This window comes from Bos mutus, chromosome 14, assembly GCF_027580195.1.
Source record: "Bos mutus isolate GX-2022 chromosome 14, NWIPB_WYAK_1.1, whole genome shotgun sequence".
NCBI lineage: Eukaryota > Metazoa > Chordata > Mammalia > Artiodactyla > Bovidae > Bos > Bos mutus.
In genome coordinates, this window is record NC_091630.1 from 57,141,496 (window position 1) to 57,167,988 (window position 26,493).

Here is a 26,493-nt window from a genome sequence, read left to right on the forward strand (position 1 = left end):
TATTGAATAGCACAGATTTTAGAACTTTACCCCCTTAGCAGAAAGTTCTGTTGGACAGCACTGACCTAGGGTCTGGATTATGCCATTCTAAGCCATGAGCATTACTAGGATTTCCCAGCAGCATTCCACAGACCTAAGTGCAACACCAGGAGCCAGTCAAATTTATTCATTGGATATGTTGCCCACTATCATTTAAAAATCAAAATTAGGGGCATCCTTGGTGGCTCAGTGATGGAGAGTCTGCCTGCCAATGCAAGAGACACAGGTTCAGTCCCTGGGCCAGGAGGATCCCACGGGCTTCAGAGCAGCTGAACCGGTGGGCCACAACTACTGAGCCTGTGCTCTGGGGCTTGGGAGCCACAACCACTGAGGCTCGCACGCCTAAGAGCCCTTGCTTCCCAGCAAGAGAAGCCATCACAGTGAGAAGCCCTCACATCGCAACTGGAGGGTGGCCCCCACTCACCACAACTAGAGAAAAGCCCACAGTGGGAAAACCCAGCCCAGTCAAAAAAAAAAAATCATAATTAGGAACAAAAGGATAAACTCCCCCAAAGAAAGCAGGTTGGATTGTTCATACAGTGGGGTTACTACAGGAGGAATCTCCTGCTGACTATCACAGTGCTGCTCGTCATTCAGTTCCTGCAGGAGAAAAAGGCAAAGCTGAGAGAGTTAAGGTATAATATCTAACAGTACAATAGTATTATAAAGAGAATCAGTAAGATTGTGTTAAAGCTATGTAAATTAGGCTGGAAGAGGATGAATATGAAAATTACATGAAATAAGAAGTTTTACTTGAAAAACAGAAAAAACAAAACCAAGTGGCCCTTAGAAATGTCTGTGTTTGTGTGATGTGTATGGGTGAGTATACCTGGGTAAGTTTCAAGGAAGAGCAATCTGCCCCTAAATTTGTTTAGTTCTTCTATAATTCAGATTTTGTTTTATTTCAGATCAATGGTGGAGAGAAACGACCTGCCTCTGACATGGGGAAAAAACCAAAAACCCCCAAAAAGAAGAAGAAGAAGGACCCTAATGAGCCACAGAAGCCAGTGTCTGCCTATGCGTTATTCTTCCGTGATACTCAGGCTGCCATCAAGGGCCAAAATCCAAATGCTACCTTTGGTGAAGTTTCTAAAATTGTGGCTTCCATGTGGGATGGTTTGGGTGAAGAGCAAAAACAGGTAAGAAAAGATACAAAATGGATGATTCAACATGATTTGAGAAAGTGTGTGCATCCTAAAGAAATGGCTTCTGAGGTCGTTTGGTGTGTGCTGGTGTGTGTGTGTGTGTGTAGTAGCTCCAGTCATGTCCGACTCTTTATGACCCTGCGGACTGTAGCCTGCCAGGCTCCTCTGTCCATGAAATTCTCCAGACAAGAATACTGGAGTCAGTTGCCATTCTGTCCCAGGGATCAAACCTATGTCTCTTATGCCTCCAGCACTGGCAGGAAAGTTCTTTACCACTAGCACCACGTGGGAAGCCTGGTCATTGGGTGAATTCCTCGGATACTAGAGCTAAGGCTGAGAATGTGCCCCACCAGAACCAGACTTCAGGGGACTCTGACATGGTTTTACATTCCTTTATTGCTGTTATAAATAGCATCTTAGTTCCTTTGTTTCAAAGTTTATATGGTGTAGTTACTTTTGGAAGGGCTTCTACATATCCAAGCCAGAATTACCTCATTCCTTAACGCTGCCAATGTGATCCTAAAGACAGAAAAAAAAAAACCCTAAAAGCATTTTGAAAACTGTCCACACCTCTCTTCAGCACTTAGTATTTACTCTTTTGTCATCAAAACTCTCTTTGCTCTTTGCTAAATGAACCTTGAATTTAAGGATCTCTACCCTTAGCCATTCCCTAAAGACTGCTGGAGTATGTTATTCAATCCCTCTTGTACCATATTGCTAGGCTGTATTAAATGGGCCCAGATACCTGATTATTTTCTCCTCTTGTGGATTGCCATGGTGTGACTGAGGACCACACTGGTGGGGAGCAGGGGCATGAGACACTTTGTATCTCAGCCACAGTGTAAGTCATCCAGAAGGTCTTAAGGAGGATGGGAATCATGGAAAAGAGTCTTATCCATCTCTTTGCGATTCTGTGGACGGTAGCCCGCCAGGCTCTTCTGTCCATGGAGTTCTCCAGGCAAGAATACTGGTGTGGTTAGCCATTTCCTTCTCCAGAGGATTCCCAACCCAGGGATCAAACCCGGGTCTCCTACATTGCAGGCAAGTTCTCAGGCTGTCTGAGCCACCAGGGAAACCCATGTGTAGACAGAACCCACTTCAACAAAGAAGCAGTATTGATCGCAGATTTCTAGATTTCCAGGACTAGATTGCCATTGTCACCATCTAGAATTTCATTATCATGAAGGAAAAATTAGACAAGCATTATCATTAAAGTGCAGTCACTGGATGTGGATGAAGTGGATGCAGCTTTAGCTACTACAGAATACTGAACTGCATTCATGATGGGTTAGTCTCATATTGGATTCTTAACAGAGACTTTTACCTCTCCTCCTCAGGTCCAGGGAAGTATGTAAGAAAGAGAACATCTCAAACCTGTGTACATCTCTAAGAACCTATATACCGTAGTATCTGTCAGCATCTACAATGTATACTGTGTTTTATATTCTAACAACAGTTTTACATGATTTATTTCATTTGTTCAGCACAGTATTCATAGATGCTGTTTTCTGAATTTCATAGGTTATGAAATGGGGCCAGATAGTTAAATTCAGTCACTTATCCATTCAACAAAGATTTATTGAGTGTTTACTGTGTGCCCCAGGCACTTTTCTAGACACTGTGGGGGCGAGCTGAGAATAGACAGAGTCCCATTCGTTGATTGATTTGTCTAGGACTACACACCATGACTAGAACTTATCATTCAACCTACAGTTCTTTTCTAACCAATTTATAAAAACAATTATAGCTGTAATGGTAAAACCAGCTGCTAACAAAACATTAGCTGAACCTACTTCTCCAGTTCTCTCCAACCCCCCTTTACTGTAAGTCAAAGCTGTCCTGTACAGTCTGAAATCTACACATTATGTCCTTTTCAAGATTGCCAGTCCCGGCAAAGGGCTTCACAGAAAAGCACAGCCCTGCCGTGTGGAGCTCTGCTACAAGAGTCGTCTCTGAGGATGGAAACCGTAGCACAGAAATGCTCTCTGTGTGTGAGATTAAAATACCCAACTCACAAATAGATTGGTTGACACTATGTTTTGTGATTCCACTGAAAACCTAATGTAGTTTTTTGAGACTTCAGAGCTGGTTTCTATCCTAACTTGGATCAGTTTGCTCTCACACTCCCAAAGCCAAAGTGTGGCTCCCCACTGACGTTGGAGACACACGGTGGAATTCTACGCCGGGTCTTATTCACGGATTGAGAAACTGAGTGCACCTCCACCAGGAACCCCAGCCCACCCCTGTCCTGCTCTACCCTGGCCTGGGCACCAGCACGTACCTCCCTCCCTGCTCAGACAGCCCCTGTGTGTAGTCGTGGATAGGGGCCAGGCTTCAGTGCTATAAACTCTTGCTTTGTGAGATAGAATTTGCCAGAGGAGACATCCAGAATGTGATTGCCTTCCCTAGTGACTGTGATGGCAACTTGTAATCAGAGGACATTAGTGATCCCTTCTGTGACCTGGCAGCGAGCTGGGGGTGCTGCTCAAAGGCTCACATGCGCTCCTTTGGTTTTATGTCAAGAAATTTCAGTTGCCAGTGCTACCACCGATCTGACTCCTCTTACCTGTTTTTCTAACCCTGGATATCTTTTCCTAATTACTTCCCACATTTACTAGAGGAGCTTAAATGGGGGAGGTCTACACAGCTCTTTCCTAGCCCACGATCAAATCCTTTACATTATCAATTCAAGGTCAGTGCCTGTACCCATGTTTCTAGTGGAAAAGAATAATGTTCTTATGATGAAAACTGGGTAGTTCCTCAAGGCAACAAATATAAAGCTTCAGAATTTCCCCACTAATTCTAATACGGTCTTTTATTTTTATTATAGCAAGAGGGGAACCCTGAGATAATATTCCACATTTTTGGTCTGACCAGGTAAGGTCTTTACAGACCCAAAGAATATGAGAGTCACTATTCTCCAGTGTCGTGCTAAAAAGAGAAATGACTCCCATTCTCCCATTCTGCCTTTCAAACTCAGCTCTGAGCCTTTCTAATGGAAGTAGGATCACAATTATGACATAATACTTAAGGCTTTTTAATTGTATATTGTGATAACAAAACACTTTCCTCTTTCTCTTTTGTTTCCAATTTAATATGTAACTTGTAATGAGTCTGTCTTTGGGTTCTCTCTTAACAGAAATAGTTGGGGGGTTGAAGAATGTGTTTTATAAATAAAAAATGAGATTATATAATAGCTGACCCTATTTGGGGGCTTCCCAGGTGGCCCTAATTGTAGAGAAACCACCTGCCAATGCAGGAGACCTAAGAGATGTGATGTCGATCCCTGGGTTGGGAAGCTCCCCCGGAGGAAATAATGGGAACCCACTTCAGTATTCTTGCCTAGAGAGCCCTGTGGACAGAGGAGCCTGGCTGACCATAGTCCATGGGGTCACAAAGAGTTGGACACAACTGAAGCAACTTAGCATAGCACAGACCCTATTTAACTCACTGAGTATTATAAAGCAATTTCCATAATCAAAGTGCAGTTGTTTAAGAAAATTATTCTAAGATTACTTAGGGAGATATATTAATAGAAATAACTTTTTCTCTTATGGAGAAGTTAGTATTTTAACACTCAAGCACCATTACCAAAACAAGGTACTGGGATCAGTTTGAGTCACTTGAGATAGTTTGTCCCCATGCCTTATGTTCCTTTGACTTGACAGGGGTTCAGCATAGTTTATCCTTTCCTCTTAAAAGATGATCTTGCTTAATAAAGATAGAGTATGTCAAAAAGGGTGGTTTTTGACATATACAGGTGCAAGTCTGTCCCAGGGACAAGCAGGGAGAGGGTTCAGTGAGTGAGAGCAGATGCCTCGCTTATGGAAGGGACATACTGCATCAGCTGGGCCTGCCGTGCGCCACGTGGCAGCCCCTCTCCTACAGTTTGCCGGGAATTGCCCGCAAAGCGCACATGCCCACCTAGAATGCACGTTTTGGGCATCAAGAGAATTTCAGCAAAATATCCAAAAGTGTTATTATGGTGTTTTACCACCTGTTCTTCCCCTTTATGTTGACTCATGGTGCCAACATAATATCTCTGTTTCAAACTTAATTTAATTGTATTTTACTCTCATTTAATATTCAAATTGGAGAGCACACATACTGCTATGTATTTTTAAAGGAATGTTACTGGAGCCAGTTAGAGGCAGACCATTAAACTTCAAAATTTAGGACAAATGTGCATGTTGCAGAACAGCCCCCACGTGATGCTGCTGGCTTTGTGTAGGCAGCTGGTTCAAGGAGAAGGCTAGGATTTCATGCACCACCATTGTTCAGAAATCCCGTTGTCATAATAGCCCACAATTATGAATAGCTCCAAATATAAACACAAACTGGGGAAAATGGGCAAAATTATTGATGACTTATTAGGGGCTCAGAAAATTACAATATTTAAGGAAAAACAGCTATTAGTGAGATTACAATTGAATGTTTTCTTGCCAGCCAGAGGGAACAGGACTAATGGGGCTGCTGTGTCTGTGTGTGTCACATGCTTCCTCTTTGTGGAGTCTAGGCGGGGCTAAGAAGCCACTGCAGATGGGCAGGTCTTTATTTTCAGAAGCCCTGGAAAGGGAGGAACTATATGTACTTTGATTTCTGTAAAGAATCTCTCAAAGAAGAGAAATCAAAAGGAAGCTAAAAGAAGTGATAAAAATCCTCCAGAAACACAAAACCTCCCTTATGAGTTGTTCCTACCAAAGCCACTAAACAAACTTGACATATCAGTGTCTCCATTTGAATACTTTCGAAGATGGGGCTGAATCTGGAAGGGGAACGGGATTGTGTTTGGGATTCCAACAGAAGGTTTTAAATGCTAACAGATCCTACGACAGTGGAGAACCTGGTTCAGAGACATAGTAAGTCGTTTCCAAAAGGCACCAGCTAGAGAAAAGGAAATAAAACATAAGTGTGACGGTGATGTTGGTCTTCGCTACTTATCTTTCATTGACTGGAACCTACAGAGAAAGAAAAATAATAATGTAACAAGATCATTCCCTTTATATGAGACTCCTTGGAGTTTGAGCAACCCTCAGCATCTTTGTTTATGAAGGTCCAGCTGAATTTCCTATATTTCCCTATTATTCTGAATTCTGTGATTCTGGTCATCAAAGTCAAACCCCACTAAATTAAAGAGTCCGTCCAGCTTTGAAGCAGAAGGGATCGGTCCAACGAGCTATAAAGCATTCTTGGTTCCTTTTTAGCCGCGGAAAGTCAGCTCCTAAGTGGGAAAGGAAAGTCACCTTAAATCAGAACCAGATGTAAATTACTAAATGAACCTTAAGTTCCTAATTGGAGACACAGTTGGGCTGTAATACATTTAGCAAATTACAAACAAAATGTTCTTGTTTACATTACATTAAATGGCTTTAAAGCTTCAGCCAAAGAGCTAAATAAACACGCTGTTAGGCTAAAAATGGAATGGAAGGCCTGTTCAGGGTTTGGTGTATTCAGGAGAAACCACAGCCCATGGTGCCCAGAGAGCATATTTTTGTAAATGCTGCCCTGTCGTGGGAGAAGAGAGCAGGTTTACCTTGAGATCCAGAGCCTAATGAGCAGATATCACTTGCAGGGCAACTGTTTGAATATTGTAACATATGCCTTCTTTCAGGATGCATAATTCATATCCAAGGATATTAGCCATAGCAGTTCAGCTCAATAGCAGCACCTCATTATTTCATCCCTCAGTATTTATTCCTATGTTTGACGCCTCATGAAATTACTGTTAATGTGTTTATATAAGGGCAGGTCTGACACAAGTGGGAAGAATGTAATTTCCTGCTCATTCTTTCCTGCTGCTGTGTCCTCTTCCCCTGGTAGAAGTGGCAAGTGTAAATAGTTAATTTGCTTCAATTATGAGCCTGTCCTGCTAAATTAGAAGCAGCAGGGATATGAAGAGCCAGAATTATACTTACGAGGCAGCTGACAAATCCTCTGAGCCCGCGGAATCAAATCATTTACTCCTCATTGGTGCTCAAATACCCACTACAGAAGTGCTGCCGGGGCCTTCCCCCACACCCGCCCCGTATCTTATGATAAAATTTGGATTTTATGTCAACAATACTTAAGGTTAACTAAAATCCTGTTTTACCATAGCATTCACACATGTGTTTATCTTGGCCAGTTCCTTATAAACATTATGCATTTTCTCCAATTTTTTGAATGCTAGGTGTAAAAGATATATAAAACAATTGTTCATTTAAAAACTGTAGAAGGTGAGGCAAGTTTATATTAATATTCATAAAAACTTGAAACAGCAGTTGGAAATATTATATCCAATGGTGAACATATTTTATTTCTAAATCACAGGTATATATACCTATAATTAATTGGTACACAAATGAGGTTGTGGCACACCTTCCTGGGTATAAATACACAGAGCACACATGGAAATACTCCATGCTGATATACAGAGAGCAGACATTTCACTTGAATGGTTCCATGATGTCAGAAGGGAGAGAATTTGAACATAATACTCACTCAAGTCCATTGGGCTTTGTGTATTATTAGTAAACATGTTTCAGGAGGGCAGGTTACCTCTTTGTATACCAAATCCTCTGTCCCCACTGATGCCCACCCTAATTTAAAAGATGCAGTTTGGTGTTCTGCCGTGAGTACCACACCCATGCTGACTCACAGAGGAGAAACCTGAGACCAGGGATTATACACTCTATCACAGGCATTTCCCGAGCACCTGCTATGTGCTGAACTGCCCTGCTAAAAGGGCTGCCCTGTGGCTGGGGGTCTGAATGAGGTATGCAAGGGAGATCGCATGCAACCAGGAGGGGTTGTTGCGTAAACAGAGATAAATCTCAGATACCAGACCAGTTTGATTAGATATATGTATATATTTGCCTGACACAAAAAACGCACACAATAGAAGCATATTTTAGTACTTTTTTTGGTTTTGTAGCTTCTGTTCCTCACACCATGCAGGCACATAACAGATACTCACTATATTGTTAAATATAATTGAACGACATTACACTCTCTCATCCTCATTTAATAAACTGACAGATGTATTTTGCAGCCATATTTTCAGATGAAGAGCTTGCTTCTGATCTCTACTATTCCAGAAACAGGTTACCCCATTATTGTGTAGACACATGTGTTTGCATTTGATGGATCCCAAAAAGAATCGATAGCAAAATTTTTGTCATGTTGTATAATGTTTTCAGTTCTCTGAATACCACTTTATAAAGTTCTCTGAGTTCTGGAATGCTTAAGAAAACGCTGAGCAAGTTACACAAATGGAAATTTAACTGCATTTAAGGACTAAGTTCTGTGTAAACACAGATGCACTTGCTCTAACTGTCCTAAATAATAATAGCATTCAAAGATGCTGCAAACGTTAATTTCTCAAGTACTGTATATTACAGGGAAATGAGATTAAATTATTATTTCTTACATAACCATGTTTCTAAGCATTTTCTATAAATATGAAATTATACTGGGGAAAAACTGCATTTGAAGTTAACCAAAAAGAAAAGTGCCTTTAGTTTTGTAGTGTTTGAATAAAATCCAGAATTAGAAGAACTGTGTTTTTTCTTATTATTACTGCAAAGAGTTGAAATAAACTACAACTAGAGATTAACTAAGGACCAGAGCCAAAAAGAAGGAAGGAAGAAGGAATTAAATGGTATTTATAAGATTTTACTTTTCTATATAAGTTAGATGGATTGTTTGGGGAAAGAGCAGAAAGTGAAAAAAGCAAAATGACAGGTTGTATTAGAATGTTTTCTGTTTGAGTGCATCCATAGTCACTGATACTGAACTGCTGATTTTAATTAGAGATTATTCGCTTATAAAAATGTGTATACATACTGGAATATAGTGCAACTTAAAAAATGATTCATAGAATCACTAGGTTACATGAACAGAATTTGGATTCTCTAGAACTGCCATTTGAGATCTGTTTTAGTTTAGCCATTATATATGTTTTAACTTAACCACTGAGATGCAATCCTTAGATAGGGTATGGTAGCTTTCTTAGAATAACAAACCACAGCAACTAACTAAGTTAGGACAGGATGAATTCAAAAGTGTTTGGATGAGCTGGGGAAAATGATAAATGATGTATTATGATTTTTAAATCCTCATCTGGCCAACTTTGCACTTTATTTCAAACAGCTGTAGACCATTTGGAAGCCATTTTGTAGTTCAGCTGAGTACTAATATTTACTGTGTGAATCACATTTCTTTAAAATATTTGTCTTTCCCTGAGAGAGAGGGAGAGACCATTTCTTTCCCAAACTTAACTTTGATGTAAATCAGACCCATCCCCTAGGTTAGAAGGTTTGATCATTGCAGTGGACTGCTCATTGCAAATGCAGTCAGCGTCATCTTTGGTTTCTGCAAGTGAAAGACTTTTCTCCATCCATAAATAGAGCTTTGAAACGTTTTTGTGGAACTTTCTACTGATGATTTTTAATTACCTGTTCTAAAGGAAGAATTTCAGTATGTGGAATTCTTACATGTTTTTTATCATTCTCATATATTTGAGGTCCTTCTTCAGACATCTGCATCAAATACAGGATTCAGAAAGCATCCTTGTGCAATTTTAGAAGGTAGCATCACAAGGACATACAGGGTGAATAATATTTGAGCCATTAGCTAGTTCTCAAAGGTGGAGGTTCTAAATTACTGTAGGGGAGGCCACCTCAGATTTTAATTCTGATCCAGGGCACCCCCCTTTAGACACAATTACAGAAACATACATCCTGAAATCACCACCCTTTAAATCCTCCCTCTGAAGATCTGCAGCTATTCAGGGAAGAGCAGACCCATCAAGCCGTGTAATGTGACGTGATGAGTTTCCTCTTTCCTAAAGTAGTATTTAGGCACGTGTAGGATGATCCCACATAGCCGGTCATCAATAGCCGATAGGGAGCCATCTGGAGGAAACCGGGTGCTCTGAATGCTAGTCAGGAATCCCATAACGACATCAATCTCCCCTGAAACCAGGGGGCATACATCCAGCCTGAAACACATGGAGTTGCCACCTTTCTCCCATGGTTGTTAATACACAAATTTCAGGAAAGTTAACACCTTGTGGGATGTTAACCACTGGGAGCCCCACTGTAGTAACGCTGCTGTTTTTTCTATAGAAACCAAGGGCAAGAAGGATGATAGATGTTACAGTCAGGCCATCTGAACACCGTCTTACCTGTGCTACGTAGAAAATGAGGCTTCAGGCAATGCTGTGGACCCACATGTGTAATATTTGCCTTTGGAAGCTAAATGAACCCCAGTTAGCTGCCCAAGGAGGTCACCTAGAGTAACATATGAATAAAGAACGTGATAGAAATGCTTCAAGTTTACAAAAGTGTACTACCATCGAAGATATTTTTGTTAAATATTTGCTTCAAAGTCCTGAATAGGATTTCTGTCTGTGTGGGAGAAAAACCCTCTTGAAACAGTTTTAAGGTATGAAAAGTAAATGTAAACATTGTCAGTTTAAGGTCATTCATAACAAAAAGTATGTCTTGGGGAAGAGATTGGAGGGAGAACTACAAACAGAAATCTGTCTTTGAAGAAAGAAATAAATCAATCAAAAAGCAAGAGAGCTCCATGTTTCTCATTCTGACTGAACCAAAGCATATGATATACATGAATCATACTGTTCAAAGACATTTGCTGGAATTTAGTGTGTGTTTGTTTTCATATATGGGTGTCTAAAAAAGAATCTGAATTTGACTTCCAATAAAATTAGCTCAGTAAATTAAGAATTTTCCTGTAATTGAATTAATTTTCCTGTAATTGATTAATTGACTTCTTACTAAAAAATTTCTTTTAAATTTCTTTAGTTCCATGTATTATAAAGATGACACAATGATTGTGTGATACTATTGTGTGAATTCATAATTGCCTTATTATAGTTGCCTTTATTATAATATACCAAAATGCCAAATATGAAAGACTAGGCTGAAGCGCTCCCTAAGGGAAAACAATGAGCACATTCATTTCATAGGGTCCTTTATAATTCTGTTGACAAGGTTACTCATTTGTTTACTTTAAGTAAAATGTTCTGCTTTAATTAAAATATTTATGAGTAGGTAATATTTCTCACACCTTAAATTTCACAGTCGGGGACCGGCCTCAGCAAACCACCTTCCACATCAGAAACCATAAATTGACTTCTGCTGCCAACTTTGGTAGATATTTGGTCTTTACACATAATTTATATTTAATACTTTGACTAATTCTAAAGCCACTTTTCACGCTGGCCTGTGTCTGGTTTTGAGCTCAGCATTACAAAGTAGTAGCCAAGCCTCATTCCTTGCTGTAAAATTCAAGATGTGAGAAATTTAAAATAGTCGTATCGATGAAAATGCATCCAATGGTGAAAATATTTTGTTCTTTTGGGCTGGTTTCTAAAGATTGACAAAAACAGGCTCAAAGCCTTGAAAGAATTACCTTAATGGTAGCAGACAAGGTGTGTTCACTTTGCTTCTCTTTCATTTTCGACTCTAATAACTTTTTTTATGTTAGCTTAGCGATGTGACCTTTAGCCTACCAGCAAGTTGTTTTTCAGTACTTTTGCTCAATTTAGGATGATTTTACTTGTATTTGCAAGATGATTTCCTCTGAAAAATGAAAGCTGCTGTAAATTGAAACTCAATTCAGAACACTTTTACCTTTTCACATTGAGGCATCCACACATCCATACCATCCACTGTGTTTTTTTGTGTTTTCTGGAAAGGGCATGACCAGAGCAGGCTGCGCGTCACGGCACACGTGCAGTCCGCGGCCACTCAGGCTCCCCAGCCCACTCCCAAATGGGACTTCAACTGCCATCACTGATTGCTGAGTCTTTTTTTTTTTTTTTTAATTTTATTTTATTTTTAAACTTTACAATATTGTATTGGTTTTGCCAAATATCGAAATGAATCCACCACAGGTATACATGTGTTCCCCATCCTGAACCCTCCTCCCTCCTCCCTCCCCATACCCTCCCTCTGGGTCATCCCAGTGCACCAGCCCCAAGCATCCAGTATCGTGCATCGAACCTGGACTGGTGTGAGTCTTTGAAAATAGAACTTCAAGGCACAAAACTTTAAAATAGTGATGAACCTGCAAATTCCATAACTGTTTGTGTGATTAGCATGTTGAACTTTATTGATCATCTTTGAATTCTGTCCTTGGTTTTGTATTTAGCAAGGAGATACACGTCAGGATTTGAGTGCACTGTAGCATTACCTGCCCCTTATATAAGTACGAATGGCTTCTTTACTCACATGTGATTCCCTGAGAACTTGCAGCCATAGTATCTTTCACAGATTCTTTACCAGATGAGCTACGAGGGAAGTTCTATATATGTCAGGATTTGAGTGCACTATAACATTATCTGCCCCTTATATAAGTATGAATGGCTTCTTTACTCACATGTGGTTCCCTGGGAACCTCCATCCATAGTATCTTTCCAAACCAACTGCCTCCACTCTCAGACTAACCCAGATATATCTCTTCATATGCTTTATGCAAAATGGGAAAATTTACTATTGTTAATCTTTTTATTATCTAATCTCTTGCTATACTTCTTAAAAACTTGTTTCAGTAAGAAAACACTATCTATGGGGAGATACTTATTATTGTATCATGTCTGTGTGTGTGTGTGTGTGTGTGAACACACATAATTGTCATTCTGCATTGCACTTCTCTGGAAACAAAAGCAGATGCGCTTTCTAATTTAAGACTCTCTGTTGTTGCAGGTCTATAAAAAGAAAACAGAGGCTGCGAAGAAGGAGTACCTGAAGCAACTAGCAGCATACAGAGCCAGCCTGGTGTCCAAGGTAACATGCAACCGTGTGGTCTTGGGATGGGTTATGGCCATCTCGTCTCAGACCATGATGGTCATTAGAAAGCACAAAAGATTACTTCAGCATTTCTGCACAGTCTCCTTTGCTGAAAAAGTAAATCCTAAGCAAAGCTGTATGTTATAGAAATATTTGTTCGTACCTAGAGGACCAGAACAACATCCCTTGGGCCTTTGGTGTAATGTTGCCTGCCTGTGGATTACTTGTTTTGTGGGTTAGTTGCAACACGTTCTTAATCCTGAGCCAACTCTGTTTCACCACATTCCACTCTTTAAATTTCTTCCCTCCCAGCACCCCGACCCCATCCCATTGGTCTTTGCTGAGGAGATGGCAACTGTCTTTAATTGTAGCCTCATTACAACATCATTAGGATGTATGCCTGCCAAAATAAGCAAGCAGATGCGGGGAAGATGCATCATTTCATTTGAAAATGAAAGCACCCCTTAAAAATATTTTATGCTTTGGAATATCTCAAATATGAGGCCTTGCTGTAATAAAAACTCAGGAGTTAACTCTGTTTGGTATTGGGTTATTAAATCTATATTTCCCTGTATAGATTTCTCGAGGAGTAGTCTCAGAGGCTACTGAGGCTGAGGCTGTGAAGACTGGACACTGTGTCATCCTGAGTCCAGATGTGGCTGGTATTTGGCTCAGCATTGGGTGAGGCTCTGGACTTTAGTCCATTCACCCACGAAAAATGCTTTCTTTTATCCACAAATACCCACTCCCCTTCCAACAACTCTAAAGTAATTATGTAAGTTAGTTTTCCTTGGGGAATATGCATACTGAATATATGATGTGCAGAAGAAAAAGGACCACAAAATACAAATGCATAAGAAATTTCATCTCCGTTGGTCTCACACAACCTGTTCTACTTCTAAAGTATGACACTGTGGGAAAACTGAATATTTATTATTTAACCTTAAAATTCCTACCTTATTTGTATTACCTCACAATGGATCTTACACTTTCTAATTTTTCTAAATCCTTTCAAAGCTATTTGTATTTTCTGCTGATACCATTACAAATTTCTATATAATTAAATAATTCATAGCATGTATGTAAAGTTAGAGCAGAAAAACAAGGTGCAAAATACTATTTGTTGTTGTTCAGTTACTCAGTTGTGTCTGGCTCTTTATGACCCCCTTGAACTGTAGCACACCAGGCCTCCTGTCCTTCATTATCTCCCAAAGTTTGCTCAAACTCATGCCCATTGAGTCACTGATGCTATCTAATCATCCATTGTCCCCTTCTCCTCTTGCCCTCAGTCTTCCCCATCATTAGGGTCTTTTCCAGCGAGTCAGCTCTTTGCATCAGGTGGCCAAAGTATTGGAGCTTCAGCTTCAACATCAGTCCTTCTAATGAATATTTAGGATTTGATTGGCCCAATACTACTAGGTTGGTATAAAAGTAATTGCAGTTTTGGACCATGAATTTTAAATTATTATAACTAGGCTCAAACACATCTGTGTTAATCAAAATATTAACCATTACCATCAACACATTTTTGCCAAAGAGAAATAAGTTTGTTTATTCCTGTAGCATAAAAGTGCGTGTTTCGGGATTCAAAAGACTCTCGGAATGCATTTTCCGCCTCCTGCTGGTTGTGGAAGTTGTTTTCCTGACAAAAAGTTGTTGAGATGCCCGAAGAAATGGTAGTCATGAGAACTCAGGGGAATAAGGCGGATGAGGCAAAACGTCATAGCCCAATTCGTTCACTGTTGAAGCATTGGTTGTGGGATGCGCAGTCGGGCATTGTCGTAGAGAAGAATTGGGTCCATTCTGTTAACCTGCTGCAGATGTTGCCATTTTCAGTGCATCTCATTGATTTGCTGAGCACACTTATCAGATGTAATGATTGTGCCAGGATTCAGAAAGTTGTAGCAGATGAGACTGGCAACAGACCACCAAACAGTGACCATAACCTTCTTTGGGTGAAAGTTTGACTTTGGGAAGTGCTTTGGAGCATCTTCTCTGTCCAGCACTGAGTTGGTCATCACCAGCCGTCATATAAAATCCACTTTTTATTGCACATCACAATCCAATGAAAAAACTGTTCATTGTTTTTGCATAGAATACGAGAAGATTTCACTTTAAAATGATTTTTTTGCCTTGTGGTCAGCTCATGAAGCACCCACTTATTGAGCTTTTTTACCTGTCCAGTTTGTTTCAAATGCCAAATGACGATACCATGGTTGACGTTGAGTTCTTTGGCATCTTCTTGTGTAGTTGTAACAGGATCAGCTTCGATGATCCTCTCAACTGCTTGTTGTCAACTTCTAGTGGCAGGCCACTGTGGTGTTCATCTTCAAGACCCTCCCCTCCTTTGCAAAACTTCTTGAACCACCACTGCACTGTATGTTAATTAGCAGTTCCTGGGTAAATTCGTTGTTGATGTTGCTAGTTGTCTCCACTGTTTTACGATCCATTTTGAACTCGAATTTAAAAAAACACTCAAATTTGCTTTTTGTCTAACATCATTTCTATAATCTAGAATAAATATAAAATAAACAGAAATTAATAACTCATTAGCAAAAAAACATAAAGTGAGAAATGTGCATTAAAATAATGTATAACATAACCACATTTACTTAAGAATGTATTCCAATATCAAATGGCAAACTTGAAAACCTCAGGTACTTTTGCACCAGCCTAATAAATCCATCCAAAAATTGGGTTATATAGTCACTTGGTATCATGCAGATTAATATACCCAAGATGTAAGTTCAGTTCAGTCACTCATTTGTGTCCGACTCTGCGACCCCATGAACCATAGCATGCCAGGCCTCCCTGTCCATCACCAACTCCCAGAGTTTACCCAAACTCATGTCCATTGAGTCGGTGATGCCATCCAACCATCTCATCCTCTGTCGTCCCCTTCTCCTCCTACCCTCAATCTTTCTCAGCATCAGGGTCTTTTCAAACGAGTCAGCTCTTCGCATTAGGTGGCCAAAGTATTGGAGTTTCAGCTTCAACATCAGTCCTTCCAATGAACACCCAGGACTGATCTCCTTTAGGATAGACTGGTTGGATCTCCCTGCTGTCCAAGGGACTCTCAGGAGTCATCTCCAACACCACAGTTCAAAAGCATCAATTCTTCGGCGCTTAGCTTTCTTTATAGTCCAGCTCTCACATCCATACTTGACTCCTGGAAAAACCATAGCTTTGACTAGAACTTTGTTGACAAAGTAATGTCTCTGCTTTTGAATATGCTATCTAGGTTGGTCATAACTTTCCTTCCAAGGAGCAAGCATCTTTTAATTTCATGGCAGCAATCACCATCTGCAGTGATTTTGGAGCCCAGAAAAATAAATACAGCCACTGTTTCCCCATTTATTTCCCATGAAGTGATGGGACTGGATGCCATGATCTTAGTTTTCTGAATGTTGAGCTTTAAGCCAACTTTTTCACTCTCCTCTTTGACTTTCATCAAGAGATTCTTTGGTTCTTTTTCGCTTTCTGCCATGAGGGTGGTGTCATCTGCATATCTGAGGTTATTGATATTTCTCCCAGCAATCTTGATTCCGGCTTGTGCTTCTTCCAGCCAGCGTTTCTCATGATGTACTCTGCATATAAGTTAAATAAGCAGGGTGACAATATACAGCCTTGACGTACTCCTTTTCCTATTTGGAACCAGTCCGTTGTTCCATGTCCAGTTCTAACTATTTCTTCCTGACCTGCATTACAGGTTTCTCAAGAGGCAGGTCAGGTGGTCTGGTATTCCCATCTCTTTCAGAATTTTCCACAGTTTATTGAGATCCACATAGTCAAAGGCTTTGGCATAGTCAATAAAGCAGAAATAGATGTTTTTCTGGAACTCTCTTGCTTTTTGATGATCCAGCGGATGTTGGCAGTTTGATCTCTGGTTTCTCTGCCTTTTATAAAACCAGCTTGAACATCTGGAAGTTCATAGTTCACGTATTGCTGAAGCCTGGCTTGGAGAATTTTGAGCATTACTTTACTAGCGTGTGAGATGAGTGCAATTGTGCAGTAGTTTGAGCATTCTTTGGCATTGCCTTTCTTACGTAAGGGGGCATGTGAATTCTTCTTGTTTCATCCAAGGTAAGTTTCTTCTTGAGCATTTTAAAGAGAAGTTTTAGTCAGGACATTTTACATACAAGAAAATCAATACATAAAGTCTTGGTCCCAATACAAAACACTCTAGTTAATATTATGCAGATTGCCAGAATGCTATAGTACTGACTAAGCCTTTACTTTCAAAATAAGAGTTCTCAGATTTGCTCTTAGCTGCAACTTTTCTTACTATTCATTCTCGGAGTTGCAACCCTCAGTACGTGGCAATTTGAATAAATGCTGTGAATTGCCATTTCCACATTTAAAAAACCAAGCACTTTCTTTACAGCTTACTCTGACGTTTTTCTTCTCTTTGGCAGCAGGAATTTTGCTGGAGCTGGTGAATGTCTATTTATGTACAACTATCTATTGTATCAATATGTATATAAATCGAAGAAAAGTTATAAACACCTTCTCCAGGTTAGAAAAATGGCCGTCTGGTGTTGGATATGAATGGGCTATTTGCAGTATAACCTTGCATGCACTCACAGAAAATTTACCGGCCTATCCACTGATTGCATGCAGAAGCTTATGTAAAAACCTATTGCTTTTCCATTTAAAATTATCACAAGGAAAATAACAGCCATTCATATTTACATATATATTTTCCTGTTTTTTTAATAAGTTATAAATTTTTTCTCTATTTTGAAAGAGCTAAGATCCACATGAGCAGTCATAAAATGCTACATGATAATAACAGTCACAATTCCAAGTAACTACAGTGTGCCAGCCAAGCTCTGTCTTTCCCATTCACTCATTCATGCGATCATTTGGTAAATTTCCTTGAGCACATAGTCTGTGCCCAGCATTGGGCCAGGCTTAGACGACACCTGGACACAGGAAAATGGGCAGGTGCATCCCGCGTACTTAGCTTTCTTTTGTTCAGGGAGATCACTAGTGAAAATACAAGTTCATAAATGACTGAGATCTTTGTGAATCAAAGCCTACTGGGAAATAAAGGAAGGCATCTACCAGAATGGTCTACTGAGCCCTCTGCAGATGTGACACTGGAGCTGAGACAAGGGACGACAGGAGCTCACAAGACACAGAGGGCCCAGGACAGCTGGTCAGGCAGTGCAGCACAGGCAGGCTCTAGGGTCAAAAATACCTCCTCAGACTAAGGAAGTCGGTGAGGCTGGAGCTGAGTAAACAGGGGAGGGTGGTTTGAGATGAAGCTTGGCTGGGAAGATGGTTAGTGGCCAAGTCACACAGGCCCTGCAGGTCAGTGAAAGGAGCTGGGTTTCATACTCTGTACAAAGGGACCCCACTGAGTGGGTTCCAGTAGGGGATGGCTTGATTGGATTTATATTTTAAAAGATAACGTGGCATCCCTTCTATGTGGAATCTAAAAAGAAATGAGCTTACAAAACAGAAAGAGACTCATAGACTTAGAGAATGAATTTATAGTTGCCAGGGGAAAGATAGAGGGAAGGGATAGTTAGAGAGTTTGGGATCAATATGTATACAATGCTACATTTAAAATGTATAGCCAGCAAGGGCCTACTGCACAGGGAATTCTACTCAATGTCATGTGGCAGCCTGGATGGGAGGGAAGTTTGGGGGAGAGTGGATACATGTATATGTGTGGCTGAATCCCTTTGCTGTCCACCTGAAACAATCACATCATTGTTACCCAGCTATATACCCTAATACAAAATAAAAAGTTAAAGGAAAAAAAAAAAGATAACTTTATGTGAATGACTTCCCTCACCTCCCATATCTTATTCCTCAAAGTAGGCCTGATTATTAACATTTCACAAAAGAGGAAAAGTATCACATAGGTAGCAATTGCCCGAGCCCAGCACTTGACCTGCCTCCATCAGTCCTCATGCTGGGCCATTCTGTTCCCAGGTCCTAACTGTGCACCTCACCTGCTTCCCTGAAACATGCCCTGCCCAACAAGTCAGGTGTAACACCTACATTCTCTCTTCTCAGCTCATGTAAAGCACAGTCTATGTACAATATTGTGTTAGCTTCAGGTATATAGCAAAGTGATTCAATTATGTATATTTCTCAGATTATTTTCTATTATAGGTTATTATTGTTCAATCACTCAATTGTGTCTGACTCTCTGAGACCCCCCATGGACTGTAGCCTACCAGAATCCTCTGTCCATGTGATTCTCCAGGCAAAAAGCCTGGAGTGGGTTGCCATTTCCTTCTCCAGGAGATCTGCCCAACCCAGGGATTGAACCCACGTCTCCTGCATTGGCAGGCAGATTCTTTACCACTGAGCCACCAGGGAAACCCATTATAGGTTATTGCAAGACATTAAATATAGTTCCACTTTATATAGTAAATCCCTGCTGCTTATCTATTTAATGTATAGTAGTTTGTATCTATCATTCTCAGACTTGTAATTTATACCCTTAACCCCCACTCCCTTTCCCCTTTCCCCAAAGTTTGTTTGCTATGTTTGTGAGTCTATTTGTTTTGTATATAGAACCATTTCATTTTTTTTAGATTCCACTTATAAGTGATATCATACAATATTTGTATTTTTCTGGCATATTTCACTTAGTATGATACTCTCTAGGTCCATCCATGTTACTGCAAATGGCAATCTTTCATTCTTTTTGTAGCTGAGTACTATTCCATTTATATATATATATATGTGTGTGTGTGTGTGTGTGTGTGTGTGATATATATATGTAATGGAATACAAATCTTCTTAAACCACTCATCTGTTAATGGGCTTTTGGATTGTTTCCATGTCTTGGCTTTTGCAAATAATGCTGCTGTGAACACTGGGGTATGTGTATCTTTTTTCATTAGAGTTTTCATCTTTCCCAAATATATGCCCAGGAGTGGGATTGCTAGATCGTATGGTGGTTCTATTTTTAGTTTTTAAGGAACTTTCACATTGTTTCCCATAGTGACTGCACCAATTTACATTCCCACCAACAGGTCAGGAGGATTCCCTTTTCTCCACACCCTCTCCAGAATTTATTATCTGTAGACTTTTTGATGATGGCCATTCTGACTTATGTGAGATGATACTTCATTGTGGTTTTAATTTGCATCTCTATAATAATTAGCCATGTTGAACATCTTTTCATGTGCCTGTTGGCCATCTGTATGTCTTCTTTGTTTGTTTTTTATTTTAATTTATTTATTTTAGTTGGAGGCTAATCACTTTACAATATTATAGTAGTTTTTGCCATACATTGATATGAATCAGCCGTGGGTTTACATGTGTTCCCTATCCTGAACCCACCTCCCACCTCCCTCCCCATCCCATCCCTCAGGGTCATCCCAGTGCACCAGCCCTGAGCACCCTGTCTCATGCATCGAACCTAGATGATCTGTTTCATATATGATAATATACATGTTTCAATGCTATTCTCTCAGATCATCCCTCCCTTGACTTCTCCCACAGAGTCCAAAAGACTGTTCTATACATCTGTGTCTCTTTTGCTATCTCGCATACAGGGTTAACATTACCATCTTTCTAAATTCCATATATATGTGTTAGTATACTGTATTGGTGTTTTTCTTTCTGGCTTACTTCACTCTATATAATAGGCTCCAGTTTCATCCACTTCATTAGAACTGATTCAAATGTATTCTTTTTAATGGCCGAATAATATTCCAATGTGTATATGTACCACAGCTTTCTTATCCATTTGTCTGCTGATGGACATCTAGGTTGCTTCCATGTCCTGGCTATTATAAACAGTGCTGCAATGAACATTGGGGTACATGTGTCTCTTTCAATTATGATTTCCTCGGTGTGTATGCCCAGCAGTGGGATTGCTGGGTCATATGGCAGTTCTATTTCCAGTTTTTAAGGAATCTCCACACTGTTCTCCATAGTGGCTGTACTAGTTTTCATTCCCACCAACAGTGTCAGAGCGTTCCTTTTTCTCCACACCCTCTCCAGCATTTATTGTTTGTAGATTTTTGGATAGCAGGCATTCTGACTGGTGTGACATGGTACCTCATTGTGGTTTTGATTTGCATTTTGGTAATAATGACTGGAGAATGCCAGGGACGGGGGAGCCTGGTGGGCTTCTGTCTATGGGGTCGCACAGAGTTGGACACGACTGAAGCGACTTAGCAGCAGCAGCAGTGATAATGACTGATGTTGAGCATCTTTTCATGTGTTTGTTAGCCATCTGTATGTCTTCTTTGGAGAAATGTCTGTTTGGTTCTTTGGCCCATTTTTTGATTGGGTTATTTATTTTTCTGGAATTGAGCTTCAGGAGTTGCTTGTATATTTTTGAGATTAGTTCTTTGTCAGTTACTTCATTTGCTATTATTTTTTCCCATTCTGAAGGTTGTCTTTTCACTTTGCTTATAGTTTCCTTCATTGTGCAAAAGCTTTTAAGTTTAATTAGGTCCCATTTGTTTATTTTTGCTTTTATTTCCATTACTCTGGGAGGTGGGTCATAGAGGATCCTGCTGTGGTTTATGTCGGAGAGTGTTTTGCCTATGTTTTCCTCTAGGAGTTTTATAGTTTCTGGTCTTATGTTTAGATCTTTAATCCATTTTGCATTTATTTTTGTGTATGGCATTAAAAAGTGTTCTAGTTTCATTCTTTTACAAGTGGTTGACCAGTTTTCCCAGCACCACTTGTTAAAGAGATTGTCTTTTCTCCATTGTATATTCTCGCCTCCTTTGTCAAAGATAAGGTTTACATAGGTGTGTGGATTTATCTCTGGGCTTTCTATTTTGTTCCATTGATCTATATTTCTGTCTTTGTGCCAGTACCATACTGTCTTGATGACTGTACCTTTGTGGTAGAGCCTGAAGTCAGGCAGGTTGATTCCTCCTGTTCCACTCTTCTTTCTCATGATTGCTTTGGCTATTTGAGGTTTTTTGTATTTCCATACAAATTGTGAAATTATTTGTTCTAGTTCTGTGAAAATTACTTTTGGTGGCTTGATAGGGATTACATTGAATCTATAGATTGCTTTGGATAGTATACTCATTTTCACTATATTGATCCTTCCAATCCGTGAACATGGTATATTTCTCCCTCTATTTGTGTCCTCTTTGATTTCTTTCATCAGTATTTTGTATGTCTTCTTTGGAGAAATATCTATTTAGATTTTTGCCCATTTTTTGATTGGATTGTTTGGGTTTTTGGTATTGAGTTGTATGAGCTGTTTATTTTGGACATTAACCCCTTTTCAGTTTCATCATTTGCAAATATTTTCTCCCATTCTATAGATTGTCTTTTTGTTTGTTGGTGGTTTCCTATGGTCCCTTTGTCAGTGAAATACTGTATTAGCCAAAACTCAGTGTCTATTTTACTAAAATGTTGAGGCAAATTCGATTTCAGTTCAGTTCAGTTGCTCAGTCGTGTCTGACTCTTTGCGACCCGATGGACTGCAGCGTGCCAGGCCTCCCATTGACTTGGTGGTGTCATGCAACCATCTCATCCTCTGTCATCCCCTTCTCCTCCTGCCTTCAATCTTTCCCAGCATCGGGGTCTTTTCAAATGATGAAGACCATCCCCAAGAAAAAGAAATGCAAAAAAGCAAAATGGTTGTCTGAGGAGACCTTACAAATAGCTGTGAAAAGAAGAGAAGCAAAAGACAAAGGAGAAAAGGAAAGATATACCCATTTGAATGCAGAGTTTCAAAGAATAGCAAGGAGAGATAAGAAAGCTTTCCTCAGTGATCAGTGCAAAGAAATAGAGGAAAACAATAGAATGGGAAAGACTAGAGATCTCTTAAAAATATTAGAGATACCAAGGGAACTTTTCATGCAAAGATGGGCACAATAAAGGACAGAAATGGTATGGACCTAACAGAAGCAGAAGATATTAAGAAGAGGTGGCAAAAATACACAGAAGAGCTATACAAAAAAAGATCTTCACAATTCAGATAATCACAATGGTGTGATCACTCACCTAGAGCCAGACATCCTGGAAGGCAAAGTCAAGTGGGCCTTAGGAAGCATCACTATGAACAAAGCTAGTGGAGGTGATGGATTTTCAGGTGAGCTATTTCAAATCCTAAAAGATGATGCTGTGAAAGTGCTGCAGGAAATACGCCAGCAAATTTGGAAAACTCAGCAGTGACCATAGGACTGGAAAAGGTCAGTTTTCATTCCAATCCCAAAGAAAGGCAATGCCAAAGAATACTCAAATTTGATTTACCCCTCCTTGATTTACTCATGCACATTTTGGTAGCAATGTTCTATGCAGTGCATTTGTTTCATCCAGCTTGGCTTTGCATTCCTGGGCCAGCAGCTCTTGCCCTCGCTAATGTACAGCAGCATCAGGTCAGCTACTTCTCAGTGCTCTCACTCCAGGCCCTACTCTGCAAAGGAGCCAGGGATGCACGACACCTGCCCCACATCAGGCACAGGGCTCGGTGGTGAGAGCCCAGCGATGAGCACAGCAGATCAAAGTAAAGTATTCCATAATACTTGAGAGGCTTGAAACTATACTCACTAAAATTAGCTGCTTCTCACAGAACATAATCAAAAAATAGAAACAGCCAGTGAACATTGGCTCCACCCATGAGACTGAGTCACAGGATTAACAATGTTCCTCTCCTCTCAATTACATTTTTACTTAAATGAATTATATACCATCTAACCCAGCATACTAGTTAACATGACATCAGACCTGGACAAAAATTGAAGTTAACCCACAAAAAAAAAAAAAAAAGAACTCAGTTGTAGTAGCATATTCTGACCTTCATACTTGAAAATGACAATACAGACACACTGCCAGCTGGACACCAAATTTTCTTCAGGAACAAAGATACAAATGGCACCTTGCTATCAAGTAGATACTATGTGACACATGCTGTGCTCGGTATTTTACATATGTTTCTATTCATCATCACAATAACCCTACAAAGTAAGATTTAGCCCCATTTTCTGCACAGTCTCTAGGCAGACTATATGACTTGAAGTCTAAGAGACCAAGGAGAGGCTGGTGGTTGCAGAGGGAGAGCTGAGACCCCTCACTCTCTCATTCCAAAGCTTGTAGGCTTTTCTCTACCCTGAGTGACTATCAAGTTTTATATCTTTAGACCTGCAACCTCTTATCCTCAGCAAAATTCTATGCCAACTCTTACAAATTAGCTAGCCAAGAGTAAAGCTGTTCTGGTTAAATGAAGCTGGGGTTGAGGGACAGAAGGCTGCTCACCACCAGAGGCTGGCCCTAGACCCTCAGAGGACTCTGGGGCCTGCAGAATGTTTGAGGAGCTCCCCTCTGTGCCATGCTGTTTAGCTGCTCGCATGCTTTGCCTGGTCATGTGGAACCAGTGACAGACCTTCCCGCAGTTAGATCTGCTCGGTGACAGGCCACTCTACTGTGGAAAAACATGCGTATTGAGGGTCACAGGAAAGGGATCATTGGGTGCTGCAGACACAGGCTGGATTAGACCTGGATGAACTAACTTTTCAGTTTTACTCTCTATAAAGAGAGAAGTTGGAGATATTTCAGAGGAAAGAGTCACCAAGCGGTTGAAAGAGAGGGCAGGAGATAGTAGCCGCAAAGAGTGAATTTGACATGAAAGATATGGGCATGTTCACCCCATGACAGGTGTCAGGCATGGGCAGCGATTCCAGAACAAGAATGGAGATACCATGTCACCCTAGAGGAATTTAATCTGAACAGGGAGCATTACCAAACTCTTAGATTGTTTAGGCAAACAATTTCTTTCCAATGAGAAATTTAAAAGCAGGAAGCAAAGGTTTATAAGTAGGTTTTGGAGAAGATCGTGAAGGCTTCTTCAGCATCTGTGCTTCCACAGGCACCAAGGGGAACATTAAAGAACCTCTGAGGCACCACCAGTGTTGCACAGAAAGAGTCCTCAGAGGGCAGAAATATCCCCAGGCACTCAGGGCAGCTCCATCTGGGTTCAGATTCCAGATTTCTCACTTCCTAACTGCTTGCCTTTATGCCCGTTTTTCAGCTATTTAAAGTCTCAGTTTACTCGTGTATCAAATAGTAGATAATGGGACCCACATCATTAGCTTTCCATAAAAATAAAATAGGAAACTCTTATATAAACTGCATGGTTTGACATCTTGAACACAGGAAAGTACTTAATAAATACCAGCAATTATTATTATTATTATCAAGTTTATTTTTAACATTATTGATAGGTGCACAAAGAACCAGGAAACTTTTGTGTATGATTCAGGATTTAGCTGGATCATATTCTAGGTGTCTACACAGCTGCTTTGATAAAAAGAAAAATTTTAAGTGGCATTAACATAAGAAAAATTTGCTTCATAGATATATTCTTTTATAAAGATAAAAAATGATGTAAACATTTTTTAAAATCACCTATGTGGGTTCCTTAATTGAAATGGTCTTTATGACCCTTTAATCGAGGAAGCCTTCAAAGAGTCTGAGGACTAAGAATATATGCCATTGTGGAGCCTATGGCTTCTGGGCTGGAGTGGTTTTACATGCTATTTAAGGTCATTTGAGGACTTCCCTGGTGGCTCAGATGCTAAAGCATCTGTCTACAATGCAGGAGACCTGGGTTCAAGCCCTGGGTTGGGAAGATCCCCTGGAGAAGGAAATGGCAATCCACTCCAGTACTATTGCCTGGAAAATCCCATGGACAGAGGAGCCTGGTAGGCTAGTCTATGGGGTCCCAAAGAGTCCAACACGACTGAGCGATTTCACTTTCACCTTCACTTAAGGTCATTTGGGGTTGGTCTAAGTAAAGCTTGCTATGCTATGCTATGCTATGCTAAGTCATTTCAGTTGTGTCCGACTCTGTGCGACCCCACAGACGGCAGCCCACCAGGCTCCCCCGTCCCTGGGCTTCTCCAGGCAAGAAATAAAGCTTAAGGAATCAGTTTTTACATAGACTCAGAAACTCCTCTACCTAAGTCTCAACAGATTGAAAAACAATGTATAACTTTAAAGCAATTGGAACTAGTTTCATTTTACCACATAGACCAGAATTAATATTCCCAAAATGAGTGTTGCATTGAAAGGTGTCACCTAGGGAGGCTACAAACTTATTTTATTATTGCCCCCAGAGTTCAAAAGATTTTTGAAACTTCTCTTTTAAAACTGTACTCAGCAAATTATAAGCCACTAGCAAATCAATCTTGTAACATTGTTTTAACACCTCATTCTTTTTCTCAAATATCACCCATGTACATCGCACAGACTTGGCTTCCAGTGACTATTAGCTGTTTCCAAAAAACAAATTCACCACCCAAAGACAGAGAGCTGGCTAAGGATATGTAAAATGGCGTCTCATGGGTGCTGGGAAGAATCCTATAGGGAAGTTCCCAGATATTTATTCCAAGTAAAAGCAGCATTATTGAAATAAGCATACAGCTGCTCGGAAGCCCCAGCCTGGAAAGAGACAACATTGGACAAGTATGTTCTGGTATGTTCAGTATTAAGTAATCAGATTCATGACTTCGTCACACATCAAGTTGGAGGTTTTGTCTCTGATTTGAGCCAAAACTTACAGAGTT

The 26,493-nt window shown here is 40.2% G+C and overlaps 1 protein-coding gene across 5 annotated transcripts in view; it reads left to right on the forward strand.

The window, feature by feature from the left end:
- Nucleotides 1–26,493, forward strand: part of TOX (thymocyte selection associated high mobility group box) — a 311,403-nt gene that overhangs the window by 267,053 nt on the left and 17,857 nt on the right. For all 5 annotated transcript variants that reach the window (XM_070382368.1, XM_070382367.1, XM_005889171.3 and 2 more), the window contains 2 exons: nucleotides 948–1,178; nucleotides 12,896–12,976. In XM_070382368.1, coding sequence (XP_070238469.1) covers nucleotides 948–1,178; nucleotides 12,896–12,976 — 312 coding nt within the window. The remainder of the gene's footprint in view (nucleotides 1–947; nucleotides 1,179–12,895; nucleotides 12,977–26,493) is intronic.